We start from the raw sequence: 19,095 nt of genomic DNA, 5'->3' as shown, positions 1-19,095 counted from the left end.
AACAAGTTTTATAGGAGGGTGAAGATCACATTTCACTAACGAGTTTCACTGTTTTCAGATTTTGAAAGTTTCAAGTATGTTCTTCAATGTATTTTTAGTCCATGTGGTGGAAGAAATAAATGGAAATACTGTTATATAGCCTTGTCACCATATAAAAGATGGGGAAGATGTGACTACAAGTTAGCATGTATTCTTTTGCTAAATCATATTTTCAGAAAGGAATATCGTTACTATTTATGTGGAATAAAATGGTTCTTTTAAGAGTGAGAAGAATGTCTAATTGTTTATTTTCAGAAACCACATCATCAAACACATCCCTTCTTGGTCCACAACAGGAATCATCCTCTATGACACCCAGAACTAATGTGACATCTGGAGAATATGATGGCATCGAAATAAACCTAAGGATTGATTCAATTTCTAATGCATCTGTGAGTAAATAGATTCATGTAACTTATATTTACTTGTTATTTCATTTCCAAATAAGGAATCATTAGAGTTAATTAAATCATTTTCTCAGTCTAACTCAAACATTCTATTTCCTTCACATCTGATATCTTGAGTATATCTTTTGTTAATTTTAACAACCTCCAACTTACTACAACCATTCTGTAGAGCCTTTCTTAACAACAATATCAACTGCAACAATGTATCCATCTTCTCTCCATGGAATGTTCCTTACTTGTTTACCATAAATTACATTTCTAGGTTGATGTCATCGTTAACAGCACCACTAGAAATCTTCAGCTTAACAATGGTTCTATCTCCAAATCTATTCTCAATGCCGCTGGTCCTCAGATGCAAGTTGAATGTACCCAGAAATATCCTCGAGGTATTTCTACATCTGAAATAGCCATCACTAAAGGATATAACCTCAACTGTAAGAATGTATTTCATCTGGTATTACCTTCCTGGGATGAAAATTCTTCTCATTTAGTGAGTATCAATCATATGACATTGATTTATTGAAAGTGTTGTTGTACAACCCTTGGTTATCATTGATCCAGTATCCCTGTGGCACAAATGGAATTGTCCATAAAACTATGCACAATCCACAGATCTGTTTTTCCAGTCATACAACACCTCCGTCTGCTTCCAGACAGTAGCATGTACTTTGATGTCCAGTGATGTACAGTATGGGCCATGGTTTGACAGTCTGGACTTGTGGTATTCTGTACAGTTTCCAGAGCAAGGATTCTGGTTGTTTGAAATTGATGTAGACTCTATTCTAGATATTCCCTGAACATTTCAACTAAACTATAGTCTCTTCTGTGCAGTGTAGAGTCTTTTGTGTCTGTGATGCCCTGCCTTGTGGGTTGTTTTGTTGATTCTTACAGTATGTTCTCACCCAGATTTCCCTCTTGTAAATAATAATTAATCTCTCCTCTTCCCTATTATTGTTTTTTGTTAATTACAAAATTCCACTTGAATTACACCAAATCTTAGAACATTACTCTTTTCATTCATGGCATCCATGTCTTCACTCGGTCAGACTTCCTGCTATCACATGATCTGTGTTAATCCAATGACCACATGATCTGTTAATCCAATAATCACTAGAAGTTGTTTAATGCTATTCGAATCTGTAAAACATTTCTGTTTGAAACAACAAATTCTGTGTGGAATGTGTTAATCAAAGAATATATTAATTACAACTTAATGATTCCTTCCTGTAATAAAATGTTCATTATCAATTACCAAAACAATTATTTTTTTAGACTCTGGCAAACTTGACTCAAATAATAACCATCTGTCTACTCACTGCTGAGATATTGGAAGCAAAAAGCCTTGCATTTCCTATATTAGGAGCTGGGGTATTGAAGTACCCCATTGAAATTCTACCCAGAACAATGTATGAAGCAGTGAAAAACTACTCAGATTTAAATTCAAGCCAGATCAAAGTTGTAAACTTTGTGGTTTATCCTCAAGACACAGAAATTCTGAAGGTTGGTGGATGTATTTGTTGTTTGTTGTATTATATTGATATTCTTGGAATTTACCAAAAAATTATATTCTGCCATAAACAAAGGAAATAGAAGTGGTCCTCATTTACAGCCCTCGTTCCATATTGGAATGGGCACAACAGTTTGACTGGCTCCAAAGAGCCACAAGACTAACTTAAACCCCAGTGTCTGCTTTGGCATGGTTTCTATGGCTGGATGCCATTCCTAATGCCAACCACTTCACAGCATGTCCTGGGTACCTTTCTTTCATGCTACCTTTAATACTAAGGTTGGCATGCTGTTCATTATGTCTTGTTGTGCTTTATCCTTTCATTTTACCATTTCCCATCACCAAATTCTTGCTTCTGAAATATTCCATTGCAACATTTGAAGCTAACAATGTTTTGCTTGTTGTTGTTGTTGTTCCTCTTGTATCCAAAACCAACTCTACAAGAATCAGTAACACTGAAGGTCTTCTTTGCAGTCTGGCTGCTGATTTTATTGTTCTTGTTTAACCCCGAGTCCATTCTGACTCAGCAGATTTGAAGTCAATGATGTCTGTCTTCCTCCTCCTCTTCCAAGCTGCCACAATCAAGACACGTTTCACAATGCCACACCATTAATCTCTGTCCCCCCTCCCCCTTTCCCTCCATTTCTTGTTCTGTGTCTTTTCCAATAACATCAATGTAACTGAGTGGAACTTAACCCCCTGCCTGAGTGTGGAAATCTCCAAAATATAAAATCTGATAAGGTCAAGAGTTCAATAAAGTAACAGGGGTCAGCAAACCCTATTCTGTGTTGAGCATCAATAGCAGAGATGGGTGGAATATCATCATCAATGTTTAATGTCTGCTTTCCATGCTGGCATGGGTTGGACGGTTCCACTGAGGACTGGCAAGCCAGAAGGGTGCACCAGGCTCCAACCTGATCTAGCAAGGTTTCTGTAGCTGGATGCCTTTCCTAATGACAACCACTTTGAGTGTGTAGTGGGTGCTTTTCATGTGTCACCAGCATGGGGGCCAGTCAGGTGGCACTGGCATCATCCATGCTTGAATGGTGCTTTTTACTCCTCAAGCGCAATTTATTGCCCAATGATTGAAAGGTACTCTCAGATGGACTGGTTATGCTACACTGGCATAGGCCATGGTTATGGTCTCACTTGGCTTGCCGTGTCTTCTCAAGTACAGCATATCTCCAAAGGTCTCAGTTGTTTGTCATCGCCTCTGTGACGCCCAACATTTCATGGTCATGCTTCACCACCTCATCCCAGGTCTTCCTGGGTTTACCTCTTCCACAGGTTCCCTCCACTGTTAGGGTGTGACACTTTTTCACACAGCTGTCCTCATCCATATGCAACACATGACCATACCAGCGCAGTTGTCTCTCTTGCACATCACATCTGATACTTCTTATGTCCAACTTTTCTCTCATGGCGCTTACACTCTGTTGTGTATGCACACTGACATTACACATTCAGTGGAGCATACTAGCTTTATTTCGTGCAAGCTTACGCATGTCCTCATCTGTCATAGCCCATATTTTCAATGCTGTGTAACATGGCTGTTCGTACACATGCGTCATTCAGTCTACTTTTCACTCTGAGCGAGAGGCCCTTTGTTACCTGCAGCAGTTGGACCTCTCTGCACTTTGCCCAGGCTATTCTTATTCTAGCAGCTATGCTCTCAGAGCATCCACCCCTAATGCTGGCTTAGTCACCTAGGTAACAGAAGCTACTAACTGCTTCTAGTTTTTCCCCCTGGCATGTGACGGAAGCTGTTTTCTGCACATTTCCAGTGTTTATCACCCCTCTGCATTTGGCACACACAAAAACTATCTTCCCAGTTAGCCTCCCTTTGATATTGCTGCACATCTTATAAGTCCATAGCTTGCACTGGGCACATCTTATGGAATTTCTACCGATGCCTTTTCTACAGATCAAGCAAGGCATCTACCTGAATGGATTTGTGATTTATCTGCCTTCCTACTTATTAAGACCTTGGTTTTTGCTCGATTGACTCTAAGGCCCTTCGATTCTAGACCTTGCATCCACATCTGAAACTTCTCCTCTAGTTCTGATAGTAACTCAGCTATTAGATCAAGGTCATCAGCATAGAGGATATCCCAGGGGGCATCATGTCTTGAATTCCTCTGTTATTGTCTGGAGGACTATGATGAATAAGAGGGAGCTAAGGACTGATCCTTGGTGAACCCCTACCCCTACTCGGAATTTTTCACTATATTCGTTATCATCCCTCACTTTACAGCATCCCTGTACATGGCTTGTACAGCTCTCACTAACCACTCATCTATCCCTTGTTTCCACATTGAACACCAGATAAGGGATCGGGGGATCCTGTCAAAGGCTTTCTCCATGTCAACGAAAGCCAAGTACAAAAGTTTATCTTTGGCTAGTTATTTCTCCTGCTGCTGTCTTACCAGAAATATAGCATCAGTGGTGCTTTTCCCTGGCACGAACCCAAACTGCATCTCATCTAAACTGACTCTCTCCCTAATTAGTTGGGCTATGACCCTTTCCATGACCTTCATTACCTGATCCAACAACTTGATACCTCTGTAATTATTCCTATCTAATGCGTCACCTTTACCTTTATAGCAGTTGACTATGGTGCTGCTACACCAGTCATTGGGTATGACTCCTTCGTGTATCACCTGATTGACTATACGGGTAACTAGACTATAGCCGACACCGCCAGATATTGTAAGCACCTCTGCAGTGATTCCTGATGGGCCGGGGCTTTCCCTGTCTTCATCATCATCATCATTTAACATCCGCAGAGTTTCTACAGCTGGATGCCCTTCCTAACACCAACCACTCTGAGAGTGTAGTGAGGGTTTTTTACGTGCCACCTGCATAGGAGCCAGTCCAGCGGCACTGGCAATGACCTCACTCGAATGATTTTCTAATGTGCTACTGGCACAAGTGCCAGTAAGGCGACGCTGGTAACAATCGCGCTCAAATCGTGCTTTTTACATGCCACTAGTGCAGAAGCCAGACAGCTGCTCTGGCAATGATCATGCTCGGACAGTACTGTTAGTGCTCCACCGGCACAGGTGCCAGTCATCGAATATGGTTCAATTATGATTTCGATTTCACTTGCCTCAACAGATCTTCGCAAGCAGAGTTTAGTGTCCAATGAAGGAGAGGTTGGTATGGGTGCCATTCGTCGAATTTGGTTCGATTTCAATTTCAAATTCACTTGCCCCAACAGGTCTTCGCAAGCAGAGATTAGTGTCTAATGAAGTAAAAATACGAATAAGTGAGCTGGCTACACTTCTGGCAGAGGTCATAGATTATGCTCTCACTTGCCTTGCTGGGTCTTCTCATGTACTGCATATTTCCAAAGGTCCCGGTCACTGGCCATTGCCTTGGTGAGGCCTAAAGTTCGAAGGTCGTGTTTCACCACCTCATCCCAGGTGTTCCTAGGTCTACCTCTTCCACAGGTTTCCTCAACCACTAGGGTGTGGCACTTTTTCACACAGCTATCCTCATCCATTCTTGCCACATGTCCATACCAATGCAATCGTCTCTCTTGCACACCACAACTGATGCTTCTTAGGTTCAACTTTTCTCTCAAGGTACTTACACTCTGTCGAGTATGCACACTTACATTACACATCCATCGGAGCATTCTGGCTTAGTTTCTTGTGAGCTTACACATGTCCTCAGCAGTCACCGCCCATGTTTCACTGCCATGTAGCATGGCTGTTCATAAACATGCGTCATATAGTCTGTCTTTTACTCTGAGTGAGAGGCCCTTTGTCACTAGCAGAAGTAAGAGCTCTATGAACTTTGCCCACCCTTAATTGCTCTTTCTACCAAGGTACTGTCAATTTAGATAGCTGGTCCCTCTGTTGGGTCGACATTTGGCAGACTCTCTTTCTCCCATTCATTTTCTTCATTTGACAACCTTTCATAGTGGCGTCTCCAAGTCTCTCTCTCTTTGCAGCATCATTAAATGCAAGTGAGCCATCATCCATGCGGACACATTTCTTTTCCATAAATAATGTGATTTTTTCCATTGCATGAACTGAAAGTCAGAGGGGGATGGGATAAACTACCTGCATCAACTTGCTATAAAAGCAGGTAGTAATTTTACCTTTTAATTATTCTTAATTCAAGTTTTGAAGAGTGCAGTTCAATTTTAACAGTTATTTTTTCAAAGCTACAATGGAAGTGACAAAGGAGCATATTTGGCATATTTTGCATTAAGAGTTCAATAAAGGAAACAACACAATGGAATGTGTGAGGAATATTAATGCAGTAAATGGGGATCGGACAATAAGTGTAAGCCAGTGTCAACTGTGGTTCCAGAAATTCTGAGTCAGAAACTACAGCCTAGAAGACGACCCTCATTCTGGAAGACCTGTAGAGCTCATAGCTGTTGAGGAACTAACAGAGAAACTTGGATTTGATCTTTCGACACCTGCATGCCATCAGACAAGTCAACAAACAGCAAATTGTGTCAATGATTTCCTCACAAACTTTCTGAGTCTAATTATGCCCAGAGAGTGAATGTGTGCCCTTCTTTGCTGTCACGTCTCATGAATAAACCTTTTTTGGACCGAACAGTGACTGGTGACAAGAAATGGGTTCTCTATAAAAATGTCAAGTACTGAAGACAGTGGTAGGGAAAGGAGAAAGACTGACACCCCAGGAGAAAGAAGGTCTTCACCCATATAAGGTGTTGTTATTAGTTTGGTGAGATATGAAAGGTTCAGTTCACTTTGAACTTTTAACCCTTTAGTGTTCACATTATTCTGCCATAATTAATGCTTTTTTATCCACGACCCGGCAAGCCAAGTAAGATCGTTGCCAGTGCCCCTGGACTGGTTCTTGTGCGGGTGGCACATGAGATGCACCATTTTGAGCGTGGCCGTTGCCAGTACCGCCTGACTGGCTCCCGTAAGATTTTCGAGCGAGATCGTTGCCAGTGCCCCTGGACTGGCTTGTGCAGGTGGCACATAAAAGACACCATTTCGAGCATGGCCGTTTTCGTGCAGGTGACACGTAAAAGCACCCACTACACTCTCTGAGTGGTTGGCGTTAGGAAGGGCATCCAGCTGTAGAAACTCTGCCAAATCAGATTGGAGCCTGGTGTTGCCATCCGGTTTCACCAGTCCTCAGTCAAATCGTCCAACCCATGCTAGCATGGAAAGCGGACGTTAAACGATGATGATGATGATGATTGTTTTGAACTAATCATGCATTATCTTGTAGCTATGAGATTTTGATGAGGTAGCTGTTAATCTTTAAAATTTTATTGTAAGGTTGGTGTGAAAGACTAGATCTGGTCAGTTTGAACATAGAATAGGCAGAATACTTTTGGCCGGATATGACCGGTTTAAATGCTAAAGGGTTAAACCCAAACCAAACAATAACAAAGGAGATCTACTGTGAGCAGCTAGAGCGGTTTAAGTCAGCGCTAGAAGAAAAACGGCCATCTTTGGTTTCAAGACGAAAGGTGTTCTTCCATCAGGATAATGCTTGGCCACATACAGCAAGAATGATATTCCAGAGGCTGGAGCAGTTTGAATGGGAAACGATGTCCCACCCACCATATATTCGTCACACATTGCCCCATCTGATTATCATTCATTCTGCAGTCTTCAAAAATGATTTGGATGTAAAAAATATGAATTCTGCAGATGAGGTCAGAACAGTAATCAGAAAACAGGATTTGTGCATAGAAGCTGTGATATAATGGAAGCAAACTTTAGAAGACATTGTTTTAAACAAAATGAGAGATAACATATATATATATATATATATATATATATATATATATATATATATATATATATATATATATATATATATATATATATATATATATATATATATACGTAGAGAGAGACAGACAGGTAAATAATTCATGGTAACAAATAGAAAGAAATTTGTAGTTGGGTTCTCGTTAAAAATTATAATTTTATATTATCATTTATGGATGACCCTTTATTGGGATTCAGATTTTGAATACCAAATTCGTTTTCTCTTGAGGATACATCGTTTCAGAGCCTTTCGGGGCTAACCACACATACAGAACCACATACACTCATATCTATATAACAGATGTACAAGATCTGTTGTGTACAGACTAATGTAAATGTCTTGTCTATATATACAATATCTGTATATATATTTTTATAGTAATGTAAACGTCATGTCTCTATAAACTGTATTGTCTACGCATAGAGAGATGTAAGCAAGCTGTATATAAACTGAGCGTTATATAAACACTTTGTGTATACAATATGTGTTGGGGACAGACAAAGATTGTTTGGCTGGACCAGTTCCTTTTCTTCTTTCCCCTTTTATCTATACCCAACAGTTTTGGGTACACATCTGCAGATATACTCTGTAGGACAGTATATATAGCATTGAAGTAAAGCACTGTTGACATACCAGTAATTCACTGGAATTTACTCAAAGCCAGTCTTTTTGCAACAGAAATATTCTTCTTTTGTTTTAATCAGTTTTGAAAATAATGAAGAATTAAGTTAAATAGGTTTGCCATTATTAAGCTGGTGTTTGGACACAACATGGAATCTTGATACCAATTTCAATTCCATGAATTATTTTTTACAGTCACTTAAACAAGCAAATTTCATTTCTTTTAATTCTGTAAGTAAAAATTCCTCACCAAACTACAGAATATTCAAAAGCCCGTTCCTCATAGGAAGTTATTCTATAATACAATAAATGGAAATATTAATTTAAAACAATATTTGTGATAGAAGCATTGAATTAAAACATTGCATTGTAATTAACAAAGATTAATTAATTTTTGATTGAGTGATAATGAATTATTTGCTTACCTTTAACAGAAATTTCAAGAATATTTCCAACAAATGTCAGCAGATGGCTCAGATGTATTAGATTTATTTTCAGGTAAATTCTTTCGTTTTTTTTCTTATATTAAATATTATTTAGGAAGAAACTAGCGACATTTTCTCTCATCATCATCATCATCATCTATTATTTTTATTGTTATTATTATTATTATTATTATTATTATTATTATTGAATGAGAGAGCAGCACATGCCATCAAAGTGACACAGGGGTACAAATATACGAAGACCAGTATACTCAGCTGATAAGGGTACACCAGGCTCATGCATCCCAACCATTTGTGTGCTACATGGTGATCTCATATCAAAATAAACAGTGCATGGCCTATCAGATGGGGCCCAGTTAGAATTTTCGTCAGTCTGAGTAGCCCATCCCACTGAAAAGGTCCCTGAATAAGGGTTATTTAAGGATGTTGAATGAAACACCCATGTCTCCAGGGGTGAATTATTCAAACCCCAAAGAATTCCTCTCAACACATGGCTATGATGCACCCCCACTATTTCTGCTCGTGATCAGAGATGCACATATCGTCAGCCACTAAGGGACATGCTCAGCTGGTTAAGGTCAAACAACTGACAAGCAAATCTGTGGTTTTGATAGGGATATTTGCTGTGACCCATCTTTTATACCAAGACAAAACAATGTACATGATCACATTATCATTATTATTAATATCATTGTAATTATTATTAAGGCAGGGAGCTGGCAGAACCATTAGCACTCTGCACGAAATGCTTAGCTGTATTTCATCTGCCGCTATATTCTGAGTTCAAATTCCGTCAAGGTCGACATTGCCTTTCATCCTTTCAGAGTCAATAAATTAAGTAGCAGTGAAACATTGGGGCTGAAGTAATTCACTATCCCCACTCCCCCAAATTTCAGGCCCCGTGCCTATAGTAGAAAACATTATTATTACTGTTAAGGTTGCAAGCTGCACGAAATGCTTAATAGTACTTTGCCTGTCGTTACGCTCTGAGTTCAAATTCTGCCAAGGTTGACTTTGCCTTTCATCTTTACGGAGTCAAGAAATTAAGTACCAACTGCATACTGGGGTCGATTTAATCGACTGGCCCCCTCCCCCAAAATTTCAGGCCTTGTGCTTATAGTAGAAAGGAATGTTATTAAGGTGGTGAGCTGGCAGAATCGTTAGCACACTGAGCATAATTCTCAGGGCAATTCTGAGTTCAAATGTTGCCAGGGTCACCTTTACTTCGTTTCAGGGCTATTAAGAAGGGCATCCAGCCGTAGAAACCATTCCAGATCAGACCGGAGTCTGGTGCAGCCCCTCAGTTTACCAACCCTGGTCAAACTATTTAATCCATGCCAGCATGGACATTGGACTTCAAATGATGATTATGGTAGTAATGATGATGATGATGAATTAAACAGATTTTAAACTTGAATACAAACGAAGAAGAAATAATTTTAACAACACTTGATATCATTCACTACACAGAGTCCCAGAATGGTAGCACTGGGCTGAAATAGTCGTATTGGAAACATGTACTAGACAGTAATATATAGCAATAATTAAAGAGCAGTTCACATCACTCCCCACAGGGATAAGGTGATAGTCTTTTTCAGATTAACTTCATTATTTCAGGAAATGATAGCTCTTCACTAAACAGAAAAGACTAGAATTAATATTTAATCTTGAAGCTGCAACATAAGAAATCTTCTGCTGGTTGTTTGGTTATTTTTCATTGACAAAATGAATATTTCTTTTATTTCAGATGATAAAGATGAAGAAATAGAAGATAATGTCTCTGATGGTCAACAAGATGTTGGCGTCACATTGAAATTCTTTACTAAAAACAAAAATCTTGATAATGCTATAGAAACTGTTAAAGAAGTGTACCATTCTCTATTAACAACTGAGAAAATACCATTTGATATGGATTTAACAGAATCTCGAGTAAGTTCTCCACAATAATACAGGGATTATATTTATTTATTTAATTATTATTGTTATCATTTTCTGATTAAATTGCATTTTATTTTCATTTTCTGACCAAGTCTCAACCAGAGTCCTAAAGCACATATATATTTGTTGTGGTGAGAGTACGACACCCCTGACAAGAGTAGATGGCACCACTTCATATAAATAGAAGCTGTCTGACGTAGTCAGGAGTTCATAGTTTGGTCTTTGAAGTCCAAGTACAGTTTAAAGTTTGAGTTGGTTTATTGGAAATATTGATTGTTGGTTTGTTGTGTCTTTTTTACTGCTGCTGTTTCTATTTTGTATTGTTATAACACTGTTGCAGTGTAGTCTTTATCTATCTTCAACAATATCAACCATACGGCGATATTAGAGGCATAAGGATAGAATATCTAGCAACGAGGATTTTTCAAAGCTCACAGAGGTTATTTGACATTTTGTGTGTGATACAAAATGTTAAACTATGGAGAACCTATTAGCTGCAGTAATACGGCTTCAAGAGAAGCAACAGGAACAACTACTACAGGAGTTACAGAAGCAAATATTACAACAACAGTTAATTGAGTTACAGTCAAGGAAGTCTGAAAATTCGGTAAGTTCGTTTACACCAGACATCATGGCAAACTCAGGATATGTTTAAATCCCTTATCTTCATAGAAAGCCTTATGGCAAATGAAGATAGAGGAATTCAGGCAAGGATATTCTCAAAAATGGAACAAGCGAACCAAGACTTAAGTCTACAGACCATTACAGAAGAATGTCAAATAATGGTAAACCTGAAGCACTGCATGAAAAAAATTCAAGAAAAAGATTCTGCAAAAATACAGATGTGTCAACCCGGAAAGTACAAGCAAAAAAGAGTGCCGGGCCTCTATCCATGTAACGGATGCGGAGGCCTACACTTTAGAAAAGAGTGTCCGTTTAAAAACCAATAATGCTACAGGTGTCAGAAACTTGGTTACAAGAGCTCTCACTGTAGGACAAGGTTACGAGGGTCAAATGCAAAATGTTCTAAGGTGCTTTCAGCAGAAAGTGAATGCAACACAAAAACAAGAAAATTCATACACGCAAAAATAAACATTAAACTACAGCTGGATACGGGTAGGGATATTTCAATCATTAATGCGGATACATGGAGAAAAAATTGGGAAACTGAGGTTGAGTAAATGAACGATAAACTACATTTCATGGGTGAAATGTGTACAGACATCACATTTGAAAGAGAAAGATGCAAAGCAAAAATATTCATTGTGGAGAATACAATCAATCAGTTTGGTAAAGATTGGTTGGAGTTATTTGACTTATGGCACCTCCCCATAAGTCTCTACTGCAAAAACGTAACTGGTTGTCCTGTTAAAAATAAATTGTCTGAGGAATTGAAGAGAAACTTGAAAAAGATGTTTCCCCAAGTACTATCAGTGGACATAGGTCAATATAAAAAGACCAAATCCCTTTTTCAAATGAGTTAAAATGCTGTGCCTATATTTAAATCTAACAGAAAAGTACCATCTGCAGCAATTAAAATCCTAAATGAAGAGGTAGACAGACTGGAAAAGAGTGGAATCCTCTAAAAGGTGGATTACTCTAAGTGGGCGGCACTCATGTTGTACATTAAAAAGAACAATAATAATATTAGGCTGTGTGCCGATTTCTCTACAGGATTAAAAGACTGCTTGAAGACATACCACCATCTACTCCATTCTCCGGAGGACATTTTTGCAAAATTAAATGGTGGAAAAAATTTCTCCAAATTGGATCTGTCTGACTCTTATTTACAGATTAAAATGACAAATGCTCAAAGCGTCTGACAATAAATGCACATAGAGGACTGTACAGATATACCTGGTTACCTTTTGGATTAAAGGTTACACTGGCAATGTTTCAGCAAATCATGGATGCTATGTTACACGATTGTGAATTTACAATCCCTTATTTAGACAAAATATTGATTAAAAGTAATTCACGTGAACAGCATGTCGAGTGTATAAAAGCTGTGTCCAAGAAAATTAAAGAGTACAGGTTCAATTTGAGTGAAGAAAAATGCAAATTCTTTTTGCCTCAAATTAAGTACTTAGGGCAAATGATTGATAAAAATGGTAGATGGCCTGATCGATCAAGGGCAGAGGCAATAAAGGAGGTCACGTCTTTGCATGCTGTTGTGGCAATGACAAAGCAGAAGGTTTAAGTGCCAGAACCTCAGAGTTACATACTGTGCCACCTAGTGGCAAGCTATTTAGACAGCTATCATCAGGGGAGGTAACTGTGCCTACAAGTATTATGACTAACGTTATCCAAGAACTGCCAGTAACTGCACAGGATATAAGAATGAAATGAGTAGACAATGAATATATTACAGAAATGGAAGGAGCTTTAAAAAAGAAGCAGAATAAAAATAGAAAGTCAAGTAGTTTCTCAATACACGACGATATTCTGATGCAATTGCAAAGAGCTGTAGTACCAACTACATTGCAAAAACGTGTATTGCAGCAATTCCACAGCTGACGCCTGGGAATGTCGAGGACAAAAGTTCTGATGAAGAGCTACGTCTGTTGGCCAACTATGGGCCGAGATGTCAAATAGTTGGCAAGAACTCATCGAGATTGCACACTCATGGCCAAAGCCCTGCCAGTGAAATGTCAATCATGGCCAGAGACTGAGAACCCACGGTCTGGGTTACATATCAACTTTGCCAGACTGGAGAACAGTGCTTACTATCAAATCGTGGTAGACAACTGTACAAAGTGGCCAGAGGTATGCAGGGGCAATAAACCAACTGCTAAGACAACTATAAAGTTCCCATATGAATTGGTTGCATGGTACAATGTTCCAGACACGTTAGTTTCTGATAATGGAAAGCAATTTTGGGGTATGAATTCAAGAACTTCTTTAAAATGTATGTGATAAAGCATATTTTCACACCATCCTACCGCCTGAGGTCGAATGGACAGGTAGCAAGGTTTGTGGGCTCATTCAAAAGTGCGTTAAGAAAAGCTAGGAACAAATTAAGTAATGACGAAGCACTAACAAGGTTCTTAAGGGTATACAGAGTAACCCCCAATCAAATTTCAAATTCAGGAAACTCACCCACAGAATTGATGTTTACAAGAAGAATAAAATCGAATTTTGATAAGTTATTTCCCAGAGAAAATAAGATGTAAAGGAAATATGAAAAATGCGACAAAATATTTCGAAGCTGGAGATAAAAGGCATTTTAAAACCTACAGAAATGGTAAATAAGTCTGGAAGGATGGCCTTGTAACCAAATAAATAGGAAGTATGATGTATCTAATTAAAGCACCATGCTGGGAATATAAGAGACACGTAAATCAGCTAAAGAAGAGAGAAATTCCCATGGAAGTATCTTTTGATGTATTCAATGTCCCAGCTCCAAAAGTAATGAAGTCCCATAGAACCAGCATGAGAAAATGGAAGCAGACCGAACACCTTGAGATAAGGCCCAAGCAAAAAAATACTAAAAAAATAATAATAAATAAAATTTCTTTATTTCTTTGGAACCTGAAATCTCAAAAGAGGAGATGTTGTGGCAAAAATACAAGACCCAGTGACAAGAATAGACAGGACCACTACGTATAAATAGTAATGGTCTGACATGGTTGGGTGTTCGTAGTTTGGTCTTCAAAGTCCAAATACAGTTTAGAGTTTGAGTTAGTGTGTTGGAAGTACTGATTGTTGGTTCCTTACGTATTTGTTACCGTTTCTATATTGTATTGTTATAACACTGTTACAGTGTATTCTTTATCTATCATCGACAATATCAATTGTACAACGATATTGGAGGCATAAGGATATAAGAATATTTGATGGAGAGAAACCTCCTGAAAATGTGGGCAGTTGATGTCAACACAATTGAGTCTCATAGATTGTTGGTTTCCCAGCATGGACGGGAAAAAAACACATTGAATAAAAGGGCAAAAGATCACTCGATCTTGTTTGTCAGTACAAATATTATTATTATTATTATTATTGAGTGAGAGTGCAGCACATGCCATCAAAGTGAGGCTAGGGTATAAATATAGAAAACCCAATATACTTATCATGATTACCCGTCTGCTAAGGGTACACCAGGTACATGCATCACAACCATATGTGCACAACATGGTGATCTTATATCAAGATAAACAACACATGACCGTGTAGGTGGAGCTCAGTTAGAGTTTTCTTGAGCTTGAGTAGCCCATCCTGCTCAAAAGATCCCTGAATAAGGGTTATTTAAGGATGATGAACAAAATACCCATGTTTCTATTACATTTCAATGAGCAAATCTTTATATAATTGTGCTAGTGGAGCGCTAACAGCACCATCCGAGCAAGATCACTGCCAGAGCAGCGGTCTGGTTTCCGTGCCGGTGGCACGTGAAAAGACCATTTGAGCGTGATTGTTACCAGCGTCACGTTACTGTCACTTGTGCCAGTGGCATGTGAGCGAAACATTCGAGCAAGGTTGTTACCAGCACCGCTGGACTGACTCCTGTGCAGGTGGCACATAGAAACACCATTTTGAGCGTGGTCGTTGCCAGCACCGCCACACTGGCCCTCATGTCGGTGGCACATAAAAGCACCCACTATACTCTCAGAGTGATTGGCGTTTGGAAGGGCATCCAGCTGTAGAAACTCTGTCAGACAAGATTGGAGCCTAGTGCAGCCATCTGGTTTCATCAGTCCTCAGTCAAATCGTCCAACCCATGCTAGCATGGAAACGGACGTTAAACGATGATGATGATTAATATACGCACAACAGATTAGATTGTTGAAAAGAAAAATTCCTAACATTGGGCTACAACAAGTAACCTTAGATGCCAAGAACCCTCCTAAGTACCCTAGCTGTCCCTAATAACACTGTTTTCTGCAGTGGTACTAAACTGGGTTTTATGCCTATTTCTTCTGTCCATCTGTTCAAATCTTTAGGGATAGTTTTTAATGCCCCTGTGACTACTAGGATACATTTTATCCCCACTTTCCATACTCTCTGTAATTCAATGGCTAGGTCCTGGTACTTTGCTATTTTTCCTGTACCTCTCATATTGATTTTTCCATCATTTGGGACTGTAAAGTCAATTATCTTACACTTTCTATTCTCTTTATCTACCACTACTAAACCAAGCCTTCTAGCTTCCATTACTCTGTCAGTCTGAATGTTCAAGTCTCACAACATCTTATATCTCTTACTTCCTAGTACTTTACTAGGTTCATGTTCATACCATTTAGCAGTATGGGCAGATCCTAGCTTTCTACAGAACTTCCCGTGGATGATTATTCTCCCTATGTTGTCATGTCTTTTCTTGTATTCTTTCTGTGCCAGTATGCTACATTCACTTACTATATGAATAACACTTAGACCTCTTTTGATTTGCATAACCTCCATTGGAAATTTAAATGGTTTTTGTCTATCTTTGCTTTTATCCAATTAGTCCTTAATGCTTGATCTTGTGCTGCTTGTAACAAAATTTCTGTCTCACTTTTCAGCCTTCATTTCTTCAACCATAATTATGTCTCACTATTATTATTTCTTGCAATTATCCTTGGGAGTCTACCATGCAAAGCCTTCTCTTGCCTGTCAAATAATCTTTCTTCTTTTTTCTGGTCTTTGACTTCATTTGACTTTTTGGTTTCCCTATGTTCTGCTGTGACTCTAGCGGCCCTTAATAAACTCGCTTCACTATGACCTACATAAGAGACTATATCTACCCTAGCTAACTCCACACAGTCTTCTGCTCATATTAGCCATCTGCCACCTTCCTTTCTAAGTAAGTATAATCTTGCTACTCTGGCTCTTGGGGGAAGTCCTCCTTTCATATTGAACTCCTTCCTAGTTCTTCAGTTGGATTTTGAAATTCATGTGTATAAATGTGTATGGTATGGTGGGGGGGCACCCTAGCATTAGTAAATGTGAATACAAGTTAGTACATATGCACTTATTTGCACATTAGCACTTCAAAAATCTTCAAAAAGAAAATTAACAAATGAAGTGGAACCCACTGTGAAAAATGTATTTCTACGTGGTGGTCAATTTAGGATTGTGAGAAACATTTATAGTGATTCTTAGTAACAGATGTTAGTGGCAGTGGTGGTGCTCTCTCTCTATCTCTCTCTCTCTCTCTCTCTCTCTCTCTCTCTCTCTCTCTCTCTCTATCTCTCTCTCTATCTCTCTCTCTCTCTCTCTCTTTCTCTTTCTCTCTCTCTTTCTCTTTCTCTCTTATGAAATATTTTGTTGATCTTTTTTTTTTCAGGAGCTGAGTTTAAGGAATATTAGTAGAACATATAAAATCCAGATTTCTATCAGTGACACAATTACAATTTATGGCAGACACTGTCATGTAAAAGATGCTAAACTCTCTGTTCAATCATTATTAATGGAATTCAAAGAAACTGACGAGGAAACTCTGATTAAGGAAATGGTACAATGGTCTTACTTTGATGAAAATAATCCATCATACCTACAAATGTTTAGTGACAAAGAAAATGCCAAGCTTGAGAAAGCATACTCACAGAAAAAACAATTCCTTAATTGGAAGAAAATAAAATATGATTTTCAGAAAATGAGTTTTCAACATGAAGGGAGGAAATTTCAAATGAAGAGAAAACAAAACCTAAAGGATGGTATGTGCATACTTTTACTATAAAAATATTCTCATTTATCATTTTGTTCTTTTTTATCTATTATAATAAAAGTGAAATTCTGTCTGTCCGTCTGGGACCTCTGTACTTCAGTCTACAATTGCTCAACATATAAATATTATTCCTTTTTGGAATCAGAATGATCTCAGGATTGAAAATCTGCCCTTTATTTGGTTCTTGAACATCCAGCATTGAGATCAGATTTAAAAGCATTTGTGTTATTATTTCTAGCAGGTAAAGCTGGGCTAATTTTCACCACTTTGGTTGGCAGTATTTCTTGTCTAAACCTCAAAATTAATTGAAATATTCCTGTTTTTTTTTTTTTGACTTTCAACAGAAAAAGGTTTCATAATTTTATTTTTGTTGTTCTGAAATATTTGATTTCTATTTGAACTCTAGAATTGATCCCTGATACATGGTCACCAATGGGAGACGAGGAATTAATGAAAATTGTTCCAGTCACAAATGGACCAGAATATGATGACATCCAGGCCACTTTCCGTCGGAATTTGCCTTCATCTCGTATAATCAGTGTTTGTAATTTTACTTTTATTTATAAACAATATTTGATGGTTTATTCTTTAAACTAAAATATTAAGGGACATTTTGTTTGTATCAAAGTTTTAAATCTCATTGCGTCTCGTTTGCGGCAGCATACCTGCTTCTGTCCTCGTTCTTTATCTTTGTTTCTCTCTCTCTCTCTCTCTCTCTTTCAACATCTGACACAAGATCACCTCTTCTAATGCCCCCTCCCCTCTCAAAATATCTTTTTCTTGCAAGGTACTTGGTGACCCTGTCAGTGCAGGTGCCACTTAAAAAGCATCCAGTCCACACTGTAAAGTGGTTGGCATTTGGAAGGGCATCCAGCTGTAAAAACCCTGCCAAAACTGACACAGAAGTCTGGTGCAGGCCTCTGGCTGGCCGAACCCTGTCAAACCATCCCACCCATGCCAGCATGTAAGGTGGACGTTAAACAATGATGGTTCTATGTGTTTTGAGATATTTACAAGAAATCTTTGCTCAACAAAAATACCTCTGCTTTAACTTCTTGCATTGAATTGTAAATGCAACACCATTTTGCAGCTAAACTATTGTGCCTTACCAAAATTTACAGTTGAATCAAAATTGGTATCAAATTAAAAAAAAAAACAGATAGGGTAGGGGCTTTTCACCACAAACGTTATTTCCTTGTCAAAGAAGTGAATTGATTGTTTTTTCATAAATGTATTTCTTTTTCTACAGATTGAGAGAATTCAAAATAAAACGTTATACCAGGGATACCAAGCATTGAAGAAAAAGTTTGAGGTAGAAAATCCAAACATTACAAATGAAGTTCATGGCCTTTGGCATGGTACTGCTGCAGGATCTGTTGATGGAATAAATAAATCAGGATTCAACCGTAGCTATTGTGGTAAAAATGGTGAGTATATTATCATCATCATCATCATCCACCCACCCTCAATATTGGCCTGAGTTGGACAGACTGTCACTGTCCACATTGGTCCTTTCTCACACAGAGAGGACAGAGGACGTAATGTTGCTTACACATTCCATGTTTGGCATCGTTTCTACTGCCAGGTACCCTTCCTAACATCTTCTACTCTAGAGTAAACCAGGTGTATTTTATTATTGTGGAATCAACACTTTTATTTGTTTTCCTTGTTGGATTGGGAGGAAGGGTCTGTCCCCATCCATTAATGTTCCTC

The 19,095-nt window shown here is 38.4% G+C and overlaps 1 protein-coding gene across 4 annotated transcripts in view; it reads left to right on the top strand.

Moving 5' to 3' along the window:
- Window positions 1-19,095, top strand: part of LOC149129307 (protein mono-ADP-ribosyltransferase PARP14-like) — a 66,615-nt gene that overhangs the window by 39,394 nt on the left and 8,126 nt on the right. For all 4 annotated transcript variants that reach the window (XR_016240043.1, XM_089346602.1, XM_089346601.1 and 1 more), the window contains 8 exons: window positions 295-431; window positions 709-936; window positions 1,719-1,946; window positions 8,790-8,853; window positions 10,549-10,730; window positions 17,002-17,371; window positions 17,789-17,922; window positions 18,632-18,809. Coding sequence is in view for 3 of the 4 variants with exons in the window: in XM_089346602.1 (XP_089202728.1) it covers window positions 295-431; window positions 709-936; window positions 1,719-1,946; window positions 8,790-8,853; window positions 10,549-10,730; window positions 17,002-17,371; window positions 17,789-17,922; window positions 18,632-18,809 (1,521 nt within the window). In the remaining variant the exon portion in view is untranslated. The remainder of the gene's footprint in view (window positions 1-294; window positions 432-708; window positions 937-1,718; window positions 1,947-8,789; window positions 8,854-10,548; window positions 10,731-17,001; window positions 17,372-17,788; window positions 17,923-18,631; window positions 18,810-19,095) is intronic.

Source organism: Octopus bimaculoides, unplaced genomic scaffold (assembly GCF_046866305.1).
Source record: "Octopus bimaculoides isolate indiv1 unplaced genomic scaffold, ASM4686630v1 contig68, whole genome shotgun sequence".
Classification (NCBI taxonomy): Eukaryota; Metazoa; Mollusca; class Cephalopoda; order Octopoda; family Octopodidae; genus Octopus; species Octopus bimaculoides.
This window is presented reverse-complemented; position numbering and strand designations above follow the sequence as displayed.